This window comes from Rhinoderma darwinii, chromosome 1 (genome assembly GCF_050947455.1).
Source record: "Rhinoderma darwinii isolate aRhiDar2 chromosome 1, aRhiDar2.hap1, whole genome shotgun sequence".
Taxonomy (NCBI): Eukaryota; Metazoa; Chordata; class Amphibia; order Anura; family Rhinodermatidae; genus Rhinoderma; species Rhinoderma darwinii.
In genome coordinates, this window is record NC_134687.1 from 266,176,399 (window position 1) to 266,193,287 (window position 16,889).

General features: G+C 41.2%; 1 protein-coding gene across 9 annotated transcripts in view; it reads right to left on the minus strand.

Moving 5' to 3' along the window:
• The window catches only part of ADGRL3 (adhesion G protein-coupled receptor L3), a 2,099,109-nt gene that overhangs the window by 1,253,302 nt on the left and 828,918 nt on the right, over window positions 1-16,889 (minus strand). For all 9 annotated transcript variants that reach the window (XM_075863876.1, XM_075863871.1, XM_075863866.1 and 6 more), the window contains exon 11: window positions 12,647-12,685. In XM_075863876.1, coding sequence (XP_075719991.1) covers window positions 12,647-12,685 — 39 coding nt within the window. The remainder of the gene's footprint in view (window positions 1-12,646; window positions 12,686-16,889) is intronic.

Sequence of the window (16,889 nt, forward strand, 5' to 3'; positions counted from 1 at the left end):
AGTGCCATCTTCCACGTCCAGTGTGATCTGCCACATCTGGTGCAATGTGCTGCACCTGCTGTCATCTGCCATGTCTGGCGTAACCTGCTGCACCCACCTCCATCCTTGCCAAGGCCTCGGCCACTGTCTGGACTATTCAGGTACCCTTGTTCGGGACTTTGTATTGCTGGGGTGCTCTGTGGTTTGGCCAGCTGCCTCCCCGCTACGGCGGTGCAGACTAGTGGGTCCACATACCCACAGACCGTGACAATGGGTACTTTGTAATATACAAATAGGTAGGGAATAGAGTCCCCACTCCATCCTGTCTCTAGACACAATTAAAGCGTTTGATAGGGTGGAGTGGGATTATTTATGGTCCATCATAAAAAGATTCAGAATTAGTGAAAGCTTTATAAATTTGGTTAAACTGCTATATAGTGGACCAAAGACATGTATAAGCGTAAATGGAAAAACATCAGAGGTATTCTACCTTACAAGGGAAACTAGGCAGGGGTGTCCTCTCTCTCCGCTTCTCTTTGCTCTTGCGATTGAGCCTTTGGCAATTATTAGTAGAAGTGACGAGAAGATAGTGGGGTTTGGAGTGAGGGGAAGAGAGGACAAAATAGTCCTATAGGCTGACGACATGTTGTTGTTTGTGTTGGAGCCAGAAAAAAAGTGTGATGTATATTATGATCAAAATGAAAATATTTTAAGAATTTTCTTGATTGGCAGTAAATTGGACGAAGTACATTTTGCTTCCCTTAAATACTATAATGGAGGCGGTACAATGTGGATTAAAAATTATACAGGAAGGAGAGTATTTCAAATATTTTGGGGTAAAGATTTTCAGAGATTTAATAGATTACTCAGTACTGAACCTGAAACCATTCATAAAGAAAAAAAGGTTGAAGTATGGAGTGGTATGCCAATTTCCCAAGTGGATATAATTATTCTGGTTAAATCAGCTCTGATGCCCAAATTGCTGAATTTATTTGCAGCTTCTCCAATGTGGATTTAAGATTCTTTAGAAGAATAATTACTCTATTCATCAAAACAGCAGTGAAAATAAAAAAGCCCAAATAATGTCAAATAACATTTCTGATAATAAAAGTGAAACGTTTAAAGGCAAGTTAAAGTGTATGTTCACAAATGCAAGAAGTCTAGCAAGCAAAATGGGGGAGCTGGAGGCCTTGATACTGGAAGAAAATATAGATATAGTTGGTGTTGCTGAAACATGGCTAGACTTCTCATGACTGGGCTGTAAATCTACAGGGTTTTACACTTTTTCGGAAAAACAGGACAAATAGCAAAGGTGGTGGTGTATGTCTGTATGTGAGAAGCAATATGAAGGCGAGTGTGAATGAGACATTAGAGGGTGAAGATTGTGAGGAGGTTGAAACCTTGTGGGTGGAATTACAAAAGGAGGTAAACATTGAAAAAATTACTTTTGGTGTAATCTATAGACCCCCCAATATAACTGAGGAGATGAAAGGTCAGCTATATAAACAGATGGAGCAGGCTGCACAGGCGGGTACTGTAGTGATAATGGGAGATTTTAATTACGGGATATTAATTAGTGTCATGGTATGGATTCAACTGCAAAGGGGAGACATTTCCTCAACCTGTCGCAGGAAAATTTTATGGGCCAGTTTGTGGAAGACCCGACTAGAGGTGAAGCTCTGTTGGATCTGGTAATTTCTAATAATGCAGAGCTTGTTGGGAATGTCAATGTTCGTGAAAACATCGGTAACCGTGATCACAATATAGTTACATTTTACCTATACTGTAAAAAACAAACACAGGCTGGGAGGGCAAAAACACTAAATTTTAAGAAGGCCAATTTCCCCAAGATGAGGGCTGCAATTCAGGAAATAGACTGGGAAGAACTAATGTCAAATAATGGTACAAATGATAAATGGGAGATTTTCAAATCTACTTTGGGTAATTATACTGCAAAATTTATTCCTACAGGTAACTAGTATAAATGACTAAAATTAAACCCCACATGGCTTACACCTTCTGCAAAAGGGGCAATACACGACAAAAAAAGTGCATTTTAAAAATACTAATCTGAGGGTACAAGGGTATCCTTTGTAAAATATAAAGAGCTTAATAAAATCTGTAAAACGGTAATAAAATCAGCAAAAATACAAAATGAAAGGCAGGTGGCCAAGGATAGTAAAACAAATCCCAAAAAATTCTTCAAGCATATAAATGCAAAAAAGCCAAGGTCTGCACATGTAGGACCCCTAGATAGTGGTAATGGGGAGTTGGTCACAGGGAATCAAGAGAAGGCAGAGTTACTAAATGGGTTCTTCCGCTCTGTATATACAACAGAAAAGCCAGTGCTGTTAATATATCAGTTTATATACTGAATTGGATGAATGTAGATATGGTGCAAGCTAAATTAAATAAAATAAACGTACACAAGGCCCCGGGACCAGATGGGTTACACCCTAGAGTTCTTAAGGAGCTTAGTTCAGATATTTCTGTCCTCCTCTTCATAATATTTAGAGATTCTCTCGTGACTAGTATAGTGCCAAGGGACTGACGCAGGGCAAATGTGGTGCCTATTTTCAAAAAGGGCTCTAGGTCTTCGCCGGGTAATTATAGACCAATGAGCTTAACATCAATTGTGGGGAAAATGTTTGAGGGGCTATTGAGGGACTATATACAGAATTATGTGACAATAAATAGTATTATAAGTGACAGCCAGCACGGTTTTACTAAGGACAGAAGCTGTCAAACCAACCGGATTTGTTTTTATGAAGAGGTGAGCAGAAGCCTAGACAGAGGGGCTGCTGTGGCAGCATGGTGGCTCAGTGGTTAGCACTGTTGCCTTGCAGCACTGGGTTTAAATCCAACCAAGGACAACATCTGCATGGGGTTTGTATGTTCTCCCCGAGTTTGCGTGAGTTTCCTCCCACACTCCAAAAACATACCAATAGGGAATTTAGATTGTGAGCCCCAATGGGGACAGTAAAAAAAGAGGACCTCTGTACAGCGCTGCATATACTGTTGGAGCTATATAAGTAACTGAAATAAATAAATATAGTGTTTTTGGACTTTGGAAAGGCATTTGACACTGTCCCCCATAGACGTCTAATGGGTAAATTAAGGACTATAGGTTTACAAAGTATAGTTTGTAATTGGATTGAGAATTGGCTCAAGGACCGTATCCAGAGAGTTGTGGTCAATGATTCCTACTCTGAATGGTCACCGGTTATAAGTGGAGGGACCACTATTATTCAACTTATTTATTAATGATATAGAGGATGGGATTAATAGCACTATTTCAATTTTTGCAGATCACACCAAGCTATGTAATATAGTTCAGACTATGGAAGATGTTCGTGAATTGCAAGCGGATTTAAACAAACTGAGTGTTTGGGCGTCCACTTGGCAGATGAAGTTCAATGTAGATAAATGTAAAGTTATGCACCTGGGTACGAACAACCTGCATGCATCATATGTCCTAGGGGCAGCTACACTGGGGGAGTCACTTGTTAAGAAGGATCTGGGTGTACTTGTAAATCATAAACTAAAAAACAGCATGCAACGTCAATCAGCTGCTTCAAAGGCCAGCAAGCTATTGTTGTGTATTAAAAGAGGCATGGACTCGCGGGATAGGGATGTAATATTACCACTATACAAAGCATTAGTGAGGCCTCATCTAGAATATGTAGTCCAGTTCTGGGCTCCAGTTCATAGAAAGGATGCCCAGGAGTTAGCAAAAATACAAAGAAGAGCAACGAAGCTAATAAGGGGCATGGAGAATCTAAGTTATGAGGAAAGATTAAAAGAACTAAACCTATTTAGCCTTGAAAAAAGAAGACTAAGGGGGGACATGATTAACTTATATAAATATATGAATGGCACATACAAAAAATATGGTGAAATCCTGTTCCATGTAAAACCCCCTCAAAAAACAAGGGTGCACTCCCTCCGTCTGGAGAAAAAAAGGTTCAATCTGCAGAGGCGACAAGCCTTCTTTACCGTGAGAACTGTGAATCTATGGAATAGCCTACCGCAGGAGCTGGTCACAGCAGGGACAGTAGATGGCTTTAAAAAAGGGTTAGATAATTTCCTAGAACAAAAAAATATTAGCTCCTATGTGTAGACATTTTTTACTTCCCCTTTCCCATCCCTTGGTTGAACTTGATGGACATGTGCCTTTTTTCAACCGTACAAACTATGTAACTATGTAACAATAAGTTTTGGGGTAGTTAAAGAGTCAGAATAAAACAAGAGTCACGAGACAATGGTGGACTGTAATTTCCTATAATTTAATATATGGCCTTGCTTCTCAAATACAATATATCATTGGATGGAAAGAAGATTATTTCCTAGGTTATGTTATTAATTAGATAGAAGGCCAATATAAGAATATTTATGAATCACTAGAAACTACACAGTTAGGGAAAGACCCATTGCAGAAATATACAGTAGTATATAATTCAAATTGATTTGGATTTTGTGACATATTAACGCTAAGAGGTTCAAAAAATGTGGGGCTTTAGAGGATCTTAGACATGAGTAATGGAACTATTAAAAAGTGGGAAAGAAAAAAAGCTGAATTTGAGCTAAGTGGAAAAGTAAAATTTAAATACATTCAATTCAGTCACGCTATTAAAAAATCTAATAAGGAAATATTTACTATATTTCCCATTTTTGGCATCTACACATGTATGATAGAACAGAACATAACTAAGAAAAGATTATCACAAATATATAACCTATTAAAACAACATCAAAAGAATAAAATGTAAACACTGTGAAAAATGGAACAAGGTGATATAGAACCAGAGAAGTGAAAAAATATATCTCAAAATGAAAAAAAAAAAAGCATCAATAAATTGTAATCATCAATTGGTAGAATTTAATTTGGTGAACAGATTGTTTTATACTCCTGTGTTTATGTATAACGTCAGAAATATGTGGTAGCCAAGGAGACTTGATCGTACCAGAGGGTGCTTGAGGATAATATGAGACCTGTCAGAAGATTGAAGCTGTAATGTAAATCCTATCCAGATTCTGTGTAGGATTTGAAATAGGCTATGAATGTAAGAAATCCACATTCTAGCAGACAATGTTGCTGTGGCAGCATAATGATACATACATAGTTACATAGTTAGTACCGTTGAAAAAAGACATCCATCAAGTTCAACCAAGGGATGGGAGAAAAGGAAGTAGTGAAACTAAAGTTCTACACATTGACATAGGAGCTGATATTTTTTGTTCTAGGAAATTATCTATGCCTTTTTAAAGCCATCTACTGTTCCTGCCGTGTCCAGCTCCTGTGGTAGATTATTACATAAATTCACAGTTCTTATAGTAAAGAAGGCTTGTCGTCTCTGGATATTAAACCTTTTTCTCTCCAGGCGGAGGAAGTGCCCCTTGTCTTTTGAGGGGGTTTTACATGGAACAGGTTTTCACTATATTTCTTGTATGTGCAATTCCTATATTTAAAGAAGTTAATCACATCACCGCCTGAAAAGAATGATTAAAAGTATTTTTATTTGATTTCTAAAATTGGCTATCTAAGCCCGATTCTGATATATACAGGCACAAGCAAGTGGTCTGAGAATTGAGAAATGTCTGTGGGTGATAGGAACCCACTCACAGAGCACGATCTCTCCTTTATGTAATGAATGCACTGAAACCACTTGCTGCAGATAACCCTGCAGATAATCCTACGCGTCTCAGTATCACAAGTTCTAGTGAAACATCATCAGGGATTACGTATTGATGCCGGTTAGCACTGTTTTTGTGTTTATTTAGCCCTCCCGCGTGTGCACGACTCGAATGTAATGGCTGAACACGCGCCGACGAAAACACCGGCCATATAAAGGCTTTAGCCCTCCTCCTATGTTGACATCATTTCGGCGACCCCTCAGTGTATTAGTCCCCTTATGAATTTTGGGAAGGCTATAAGAAGTCACACATTGGGGATGGTCAATTAGCATGCATGTAATTTCCTTCTCACTAATGAGATCGAGGGATTCAGCTGGACCCAGAATACATTTTAACTTATTTTTGAAGATCGTGGTGGGATCACATTCTAGTACTCTAGAACATTTTTGGTCGCCTAATATCGAATGGCACATTCTGCTATACTGATATCGATCCATCACCATGATATTACCGCCTTTATCAGAAGGCTTGATTATGATGGTATTATCACTTTCAAGTGATTGTAGGCCTGCCATTTCACCCTTCGTCGTATTCAAGTGATAGATCACTAGAATACTCTAGGGGTTAAGTTGGTCCTCAACCACCTTTACAAATACGTCAATGGGGCTATTGTCATTCAATGGTGCAAACTTGATTGAAGGGACCTTCAACTCAGTGAAGGGACCCTTCCCAGCCTCCCTGTGACTTTCCTCCCACAAACCCTCCAAAAGTTTAAGGTTTGGTAGGTCTTCTTCCGAGATGCCCAGTTCAAGACACGGTCATTTGTCATGTGTCTTAAATAATTTTTTCCATTTTAACTTCCGTGCAAATAGATTCAGGTCCTTCACCCATGTAAACAAATTAAATTAAAAGAGGCATATCAAAATGCACTTGGGTGTAATCGAAACGACTTGCTTAACCCCAAACCTAATAAAATTGACCATGATAAAGCTATCCGAGTCATAGGAACTTTTGACTCGGCTAACAGGGAGGTTAGAGAGATTTTACAATGCTACTGAGGGATTTTGCGAGCTGGCCCGGATATAGGTGGCATGATAGGAGAGTCTCCCCTGATTACGTATAGAAGGGGACATAATGTGAAAGATTGGCTTGTACACAGTCATCTGAGTCCACAGATCAAACCGACCACCTGGCTAAATAGTGGTCTGAAGGGAACCTACAGATGTGGCTCCTGCAGGGCTTGTGACTCCATCTTTTGCAGTAAAAATTTCCAAAGCTCCAAGACTGGCAAGGTATTCAAGAATAGGTCGTATATTAACTGTAAAACCCAGGGGATCGTATATTTGATCACCTGTGGATGTCAACTACAATATATTGGTAAAACCAAAAGGGAATTCAGAAGGAGGATTCGTGATCATATAGTAGACGTGAGGAGGAAAGATGATACCCCAGTGTCGCATCATGTCTGGGAATGTCATAAGGGGGGCGCTTTGACTCTTAAGTTCCAGGGTGTAGAGTACATTAAATCGACAGTGAGAGGGGGTAATTTAGACAAAAGGATCTTACAAAATGAGGCATAATGGATCTTTCGGATGCAGACCATTAAGACATCAGGTCTAAATGAACAGATCTCCTATTCTTGCTTCCTTTGAAAACATTCCTCTTCATAGGAACTTAACATGTATCATGGTGTATCCCTAGTTCTAGTTGATCTTCTGATCTACATATCGCTATAAGGCCTGGTTTACATGAGCGTGTGCATTTTGTGCACGCAAAAAACGCTGCGTTTTGCGTGCGCAAAAGGCACTTAACAGCTCCGTGTGTCATCAGCGTATGATGCGCGGCTGCGTGAATTTCGCGCAGCCGCCATCATTATGACACTCTGTTTGGATGTTTGTAAACAGAAAAGCACGTAGTGCTTTTCTGCTTACATTCACAGTTTGACAGCTGTTGCGCGAATCACGCTGTTCGTACGGAAGTGCTTCTGTGCGGTGCGCGTGATTTTCACGCACACATTAACTTCAATGGGTGCGTGATGCGCGAACAGCGCACAAATATAGGACATGTTGTGAGTTTTTTGCATGCCCCCATAGACTTATATAGGTCCATACGACACGCGTGAAAAGCACGCGCGTCGCACGGACGTATATCACGCTCGTGTAAACGAGGCCTTAAGACGGCTGGCAGTATGCCAAAATATAACATCCCTGCTTCATTTTGTGAGGGGGGGATGAGTATAAACTGCCTCTTTTTAGAGTAGGCTACCATCACTATACAGACCTCATATTTTACTAGCTCTCGAAATTCCAACAAAGTGTGCTTTAATGTAATGATTCGTATAGACCGATGGTTTACTGATTGCAGCGATACTGTTTTCTTTGTATCTATGCAATACTTACCTACAGTGTTTGTCCTAACGTGTATACATTCGCTTCATGATCCCCACGATTACTAAGGACTCCTTGTCGTCTGGGTGCCTCTGATTGGCTAAGCAGAATGGAGGCTGGCCGCTGTCCGGGACATCAGAAATTACGTGCTGACTTCGGATTGGCAGCCGGCCGAGATGATGTCAACAGAGGAGGAGAGCTAAAGCCTTTATATGGCTGGTGTTTTCGCCAGTGCTAACCGGCATCAATACGTAATCCCTGATGTTTCACTACAACCTTTGATACTGAAACGCATAGGATTATCTGCAGGATTATCTGCAGCAAGTGGTTTCAGTGCATTTATTACATAAAGGAGAGATCGTGCTCTGTGAGTGGGTTCCTGTCACTCACAGACATCTCTCAATTCTCAGACCACTTGTTTGTGCCTGTATATGTCAGAATCGGGCTTAGATAACCAATTTTAGAAATCAAACAATAAAAATACTTTTAATCGTTCTCTTCAGGCGATGACTTTAGAATTTAATGAACGGAATCTACTATCAGTGTGTACAGTGACTTAAGTTAATCACATCGCCCCTTAGTCGCCTCTTTTCAAGGCTAAATAGGTTCAATTATTTTAATCTATTCTCATAAGGCCTTATTCACATGAGCGTGTGCGTTTTGCGTGTGCAAAAAACGCTGCGTTTTGCACGCGCAAAAGTTCCGTGTGGCATGTGTATTTAGTGCGTGCCTGCGTGATTTCCGCGCATATGCCAGCGTGATGACACTTTGTTTTTATGTCTACAAACATAAAAGCAGGAGGTGCTTTTCTTTTTTCAGTCATTTATTTTACTACTGTATTTGCGAATCACGCGCGGCACGCGGAAGTGCTTCCGTGTGCCGTGCAAGATTTTCACTCACCCATTGAATTCAATGGGTGTGTGATGCGTGAAAAACGGGCAAGTATAGGACATGTCATGAATTTTACGCAGCGCACATACGCTGCGTGAAAATCACGGACTGTCTGAACGGTCTGTGATTTTCACGCGCGTATCACTGACGTAATACACGGTCGTGTGAATAAGGCCTAACTTCAGATTCTCCATGCCCCTTTCGTTTTTTTAGTTGGTCTTCTTTGTATTTTTTCGAACTCCAGTGCATCCTTTCTATGAATTGGAGCCCAGAACTGAACTGACAATTCTAGATGAGGCCGCACTAATGCTTTGTAAAGTGGTAATATTATATCCCTGTCCTGCAAAAACATGCCACTTTTCATACATGAGAATATTTTGCTGGCCTTAGAAGCAGCTGATTGACATTGCATGCTGTTATTTAGTCTATGATCTACAAGTACACCCATATCCTTCTCAACAAGTGACTCTCCTAGTATAGCTCCCCCTAGGACATATGATGCATGTAGATTACATTTATCTACATTAAACCTCATTTGCCAAGTGGATGCCCAAACACTCAGTGTGTCCAAATGGGATTGTAATTTATAAACATCTTCCATAAACTGAACAATGCTACATATCTACATTAAACCTCCTTTGCCACTTAGTGTATCCAAATCAGCTTGCAATTTATGAACATCTTCCATAGACTGAACAATACTACATAGCTTGGTGTCATCTGCAAAAATAGAAATAGTGCTATTAATTCCATCCTCCATATCAATAATGAATAAGTTGAATAATAGTGGTCGCAGCACTGAACCCTGGGGTACACCATTTATAACCGGGGACCAGTCAGAGTAGGAATCATTGACCACAACTCTCTGGATACGGTCCGTGAGCCAATTTTCAATCCAATTACAAACTATAGTTTCTAAAATGATGGACCTTAATTTACCCGTAAGGCATCTATGAGGGTAAGTGTCAAATGCCTTTGCAAAGTCCAAAACACTCTATCCACAGTGATCCCTCTGTCTAGACTTCTACTCACCTTTTCATAAAAACAAATCAGGTTGGTTCGACAAATTCTGTCCTTAGTAAAACCTTGCTGGCTGTTACTTATAATAATATTTTTGTCACATATTCCTGTATATAGTCCCTCAATAGCCTCTCAAAAAAATGTTCACGCAATGGATGTTAAAGTGTAGCTAAACATTTGACAAACTTCTGACATGTCATAGTGACATGTCAGAAGTTTTCATTGGTGGGGGTCTGAGCACTGAGACCCCCACCAATCTCTAGAACGAAGCAGCTGAAGTGCTTGTGTGAGCGCTCAGCTGCTTCGTGTCTGTTCGGCTATTTCTGGAAATAAATGTATCGGTGTACGGACTCAATAGAAAGTCTATGAGCCCATACACCGATACATCGGCTTTCCGGAAAAAGCCGAACAGAAACGAAGCAGCTGAGTGCTCATACGAGCACTTCAGCTGCTTCATTCTAACGATTGGTGGGGGTCTCTGTGCTCGGACCCCCACCAATACAAAGAAGTTTGTCTAATGTTCAGCTACACTTTAAGCTTACTGGTCTATAATTACCTCGGGAAGACCTAGAGCCCTTTTTGAAAATAGGCACCACATTTGCCCTGCACCAGTCTCTTGGCACTATACCAGTCACTAGAGAATCTCTGAATATCATGAAGAGGGCGAAATACATTTCTGAACTAGGTTCTTTAAGAATTCTTGGGTGTAACCCATCTGGTCCCAGAGCCTTGTGGACATTTCTTTTATTTAACTTCGCTTGGACCATATCTACATTCAGCCAATTCAGTATGTTAATAGATGTATTAATAGTACTGGCACCAGCTACATCAGCTGCTCTTCATTCTGAACCCATTTAGTAACTCTGCCTTCTCTTGATCCCCTGTCACCAACTCCCCATTACCACTATTTAGGAGTCCTACATGTTCAGACCTTGGTTATTTTGCATTTATATACTTGAAGAATTTTTGGGGATTTGTTTTGCTATCTTTGGCCACCAGCCTTTCATTTCGTATTTTTGCAGATTGTATTACTTTTTTACACATTTTATTAAGCTCTTTATAATTTACAAAGGCCTAGAGCTATACCCACAGATTTGTATCTTTCGAATGCCCTTTTTTTGTCATATACACTACCGTTCAAAAGTTTGGGGTCACCCAGACAATTTTGTGTTTTCCATGAAAACTCACACTTCTATTTATCAAATGAGTTGCAAAAGGACTAGAAAATATAGTCAAGACATTGACAAGGTTAGAAATAATGATTTTTATTTGAAATAATAATTTTCTCCTTCAAACTTTGCTTTTGTCAAAGAATGCTCCATTTGCAGCAATTACAGCATTGCAGACCTTTGGCATTCTAGCTGTTAATTTGCTGAGGTAATCGGGATAAATTTCACCCCATGCTTCCAGAAGCCCCTCCCACAAGTTGGATTGGCTTGATGGGCACTTCTTGCGTATCATACGGTCAAGCTGCTCCCACAACAGTTCTATGGGGTTGAGATCTGGTGACTGCGCTGGCCACTCCATTACAGATAGAATACCAGCTGCCTGCTTCTTCCCTAAATAGTTCTTTCATAATTTGGAGGTGTGCTTTGGGTCATTGTCCTGTTGTAGGATGAAATTGGCTCCAATCAAGCGCTGTCCACAGGGTATGGCATGGCGTTGCAAAATGGAGTGATAGCCTTCCTTATTCAAAATCCCTTTTACCTTGTACAAATCTCCCACTTTACCAGCACCAAAGCAACCCCAGACCATCACATTACCTCCACCATGCTTGACAGATGGCGTCAGGCACTCTTCCAGCATCTTTTCAGTTGTTCTGCGTCTTACAAATGTTCTTCTGTGTGATCCAAACACCTCAAACTTCAATTCGTCTGTCCATAACACTTTTTTCCAATCTTCCTCTGTCCAATGTCTGTGTGCTTTTGCCCATATTAATCTTTTCCTTTTATTAGCCAGTCTGAGATATGGCTTTTTCTTTGCCACTCTGCCCTGAAGGCCAGCATCCCGAAGTCGCCTCTTCACTGTAGACGTTGACACTGGCGTTTTGCGGGTACTATTTAATGAAGCTGCCAGTTGAGGACCTGTGAGGCGTCTATTTCTCAAAATAGAGACTCTAATGTACTAGAGACTCTTGTTGCACAAGACAAGTACAACAAGAGAGCTTTCATGTGAAACTCGACAGTCTATTCTTGTTCTTAGAAATGAAGGCTATTCCATGCGAGAAATTGCCAAGAAACTGAAGATTTCCTACAACGGTGTGTACTACTCCCTTCAGAGGACAGCACAAACAGGCTCTAACCAGAGTAGAAAGAGAAGTGGGAGGCCCCGCTGCACAAACACAATACAGAAAAGAAGGGTGTGTGGAGAGGCAGGCGCTTGCTCGACTGTCCTTCCATCCAAACTCCTCCTCGCTGTGGGGGATGCAGTGAGGATGAACGATCGGTGGGGGTCCCAGCAGTGGGGCCCCCGGTGATCCGAAAATGATCTCCCATTCTGTGGATAGGTGCTATTTTTTTTATTCTCTTACAACCCCTTTAATATGTTGGCATCAAATAAAGGATAAATCATGGGTATTTGGCTCTGCCTTCTTTTGGGACTACATTACTGTTAGTATGAATTGAGCTTAAAGGTAATTATTTTAAAAACAAACTGTGTAACGGTTTCAAAATAAGCCATTTAACATCTGTTCATATAAAATTCAAGATATGATGCAATATATATATAAATTGTACCTGAACATATGCTCTGCATGAACGCTCCCTCTTCTGCAGCTGGGAAAACAATGTAAAAACAAATCAAATTAGGTATCAAAATAACTATTGTGCATATTTTTATTGAATTGCAACTATTATTACAAAAAAACAAAACTACACTGTGGGCAGCTACAGATGTGTATTATGCATGGTTCACATAGGTTATTCTGGTTTACATTTGGTTATACACCAAGAATACTTCCAGCGAATATAGTGAGAGTGGATAGATGTAGTGAGAGTGTATTTTGGCATACATTCGGGTGGAATGTGCAGTCATACTTTTTTTTCAGCTGTTTTGAAAAACATAGTTGACTTTGCGTTTTAAAACATAGGCATTCCGCAAAAAAACTTATATGTTTCTTTAGCATAGATGCCTATGGGTAATGTTCATGCAACTGTATGGCATGCAGTTGAATATGCCCACAGTGTATGTTCAGTGTATGGATACTTTCCACACATATACACTGAATGTAAACAAAAAGTGCAATGTGAACAGAAGCTTAGATGCAATGTTCAGAGAAATGTGTCTAAGGCCATTCACAGTAGCGTTATGAGACTCTGTCAGGCTTTCCATATCATGCACTTAAATAATTTTTGCCAAAACTATGGAAACCACAATAGAACCTCAACAGACCACATTATAATCCAATAGGACCCATCAGCTGCCATTTTGATCCTTTACGAATATTGCCAAACCTGCATATTTAATTTTTCCATCGCTTTGTTGGTTTCTGTAAATCCACATCTCTGCTTGCTAAGTGGGCAGAATCTACCTGATGTTGTCTGAGCCAATAAGAAGTCACCCTTTGGTGCTCCCCATCCTTTTACTGTTTTACTCTAGACCAATTTGTGGTGAACAAAAAGGTTTCTGAAAATTTACATAGAGTCTGTAGATAGGAAACAGAAACTTTAGGCTGCTGGAAAATGAGGAAGAGGTCACATTTCCCTCATAACATTTATTACAAAGTTTCATATATGGATATTAGCCTGGTAATTTACATGAAACCATTGTTGGTACGGCACGCTCCTGCATGGAGTGCCATGCAATAATTCTCTGTAAATAAAAACCAGGAACACAGCACTCACACATATTGAAGCAGCTGGTTCTACAATGGCTAATCATTGATGACGTTACAGGAATTCTCTGTGCAGAGGGTGCTTGGGAGCATACAGAGAAGACGCGATCTGGGTTCTCTCTGGAAGTGTCAGCATATAGATCGCAGGTAATAGTGACATAATGGGCTGTAACCATTAGGTCACTGTTATCAGTGATCTGTTTATGTGGATAGCTGGGAATAGAAGGATTTTGTGTTCCTGCTTAGGCCTGATTCACACGACAGCGAGAAACGGCCGTGTGACGGCCGTTCTTTTAACGGCCGTCACACGGCCATTTTCAGATTAATGATGTTCTATGTGTGTATTCACACGGCCGTTTTTTTAACGGCCCGTGAATAATGGCGATCAAAAAATAGGACATAGAAGTCAACGGATCCGTTTTTAACGGCTGTCAATACATTTAACAACCGTTAAAAACGGATCTGTGACATGGGATTGGCAAGGGAACTACTAGTTCCCTTGCTGGCTATCGGCAGTTCGATGACACATACTCACCGATGCAGCGCCGACCTCTTCAGGTGTGGTTTCTCGTCTTCACGGGTTCTGCGAAGGCGATGCGGGCACATCATCGCGCTGCCTTCGCATATCCCGTGAGGACGAGAGAGCACTCGTGAAGACGCGCTGCATCGGTGAGTGTCATTATGTCGCCTTCGCAGGTCCCATGAAGACGAGAGACCCTACCTGAAGAAGACAGTGCTGCATCGGTGAGTATGTAGGGCATTCATGATGGGCTGTGTGGCATCATCTACATCGGGGCTGTGTGGCATCATATACAGAAGGTCTGTGTGGCATTTTCTACAGGGAGGCTATGTGGCATCATATACAGGAGGGCTGTGTGGCCTCATACAGGGGGTCTGTGTAGCATCATATACAGGGAGGTGTGTGGCATCGTATACAGGGAGGTGTGTGGAATCATATACAGGGGGGCTGTGTGGCATCATATACAGGGAGGTGTGTGGCATCATATAGAGGGAGGTGTGTGCCATTATATACAGGGGGGCTGTGTGGCATCATATACAGGGAGGCTGTGTGGCATCATATACAGGGGGCTGTGTGGCATCATATACAGGGGGTCTGTGTGGCATCATATACAGGGAGGTGTGTGGCATCAAATACAGTGAGGCTGTAAATAGTGTCTAGGTGAACATGTGACCTTCCTTTGGGTGTTTTCAGGGGGTTGGGACAAAAAAAGCCTGTCCAATGAAATTCAGCAGTTTTTTTAACGGTCATGAAAAACTGATGCAAAACGGATCTCAAACTGTCATCAAAAACGGACAGACGGACTGGAAATGGATGAAAATTTAGAGACGCACTGATGCAAAATGGCCATGAAAAACTGACAGTTGATCAGTTTTTAATGTTCATTTTTTTTCACTGTCGTGAGAATATAGCCTTAGGCCCTCTTCACATAACGTTTATGCACTACGTTTATCGTATACTTCGGGAAAGCTCCAGATGTAGCGCTCCATTAACCCGACGGATGCTACAAGAATGCTCTTTTGGGCTCTGCCTGGCTGGTATATGTCGGTATACCTTTTTTAAGGATGGAATAGCGTAGTAGACTACTCTTTTCCATCCTAAGGGATTCCGCAAACATTTTTTTCCCTCGCAGTATACGTTTTTATTTACATGGGAGCCTATGGGTGATGTCACTACGGATGCCACTGTTAGGCATCTTCTACACGTATACGTGAAACGTACATCAGGAAACTCCAGTGACATAACATATATATATGTACACACACACACACACACACATGTAACCTAGGTGGCAGGTGCCACTACTGCTGGCGGTCCAGACCACTGAGTTGCTCCCCTTCCCCGTTGGTGTCTTGTTCTTTCTGCTGCCCGTGGCCACACTCATCCTTGTTTCTCTGCTCACTCTGCACGCACGCTAACTGGTCGTCTCTTAAAGGGCCAGCGTGTGCATTTACAATGCTCCCAACCAATCTCTGACGCTATGTGCATATATCTCTGGTCCCTGGAGCCTGAGCAAATTAGTGCAACTTAGTTTGCTCCTGCGAAGGTTCCAATCCGTATCCTGCTACGTGTTACCAACCTGTAATATGCTACCTGCTATAAGTCTGTATCCTTCTACCCGCTACCATTCGGTATCTCACTACGTGCTACTAGTCCGCATCCAGCTACTATTCGGGGTCGAGTCTATCCATTTTCTCTACTAGAAACTAAAGCCATGTCTGAGTATATCAGGGCAAACCTGGAAAAGGGTCTATCAGAAAATGAATAAATGGTACCCGCTACCGTTACTTAGCGAACTTTTGACAGGATCCATGAAGCGAAGAGCTTCACTAAATTAAATTTGCACACAGCTTACAACCGGAACTGCATCTGTGAAGGCAACAAGTGGAAGATGGCCTTTAATACTCATGATGGCCACTATAAATACCTCGTTATGCCGTTCAGACTCTGCAATGCCCCTGCTGTGATCCAGGAGTTTGTCAATGACATTTTCTGTGATCTGCTATACGTCAATGTGGTGGTTAAATCGTCTCTGACCAGGGATTAAGAATGTATCCCAACAAGTTGTCTGCTCTATTGAATTGGCCTTGACTTCATAGTCTTTGAGCAATTCAATGCTTCCTTGGATCTTCATACTTCTACCGGCAATTAATTTCTCACTTCTCTTTGTTGCTGGATCCAATAACAGCCTTAACAAAGAAGGGGATAGATGCCAAAAGTTGGACTCCACAGGCAGAATCTTCTTTTATTCAGTTAAAGATATCCATTGCTGCCGCTCCAATTGCCGCTCCAAGCTGCTGGCCATTAAATTGGTGCTGGATCATAAAAATTTGGTCTACCTACAAATTGAAAAATACTTAAATCCACACCAAGCTAGAGGAGTGTGCTTCATTGCCCGGTTTAATTTTGTGCTAAACTTCTGTCCAGTCGAAAAGAATACCAAAGCAGACGCCCTGTCCAGATCCTTTAATTTTACAGACCAAACTGAAGAGCTGCAACATATCATAGATACTTCCTGGTATAACCGGTCCTACTGAAGGATATTCCTACAGGTAAAACTTTTGTACCTTTGGCCAGAAGAAGGAAACTGCTAACTTGGGGATATGACTCAAAGTTGGCTTGTGAC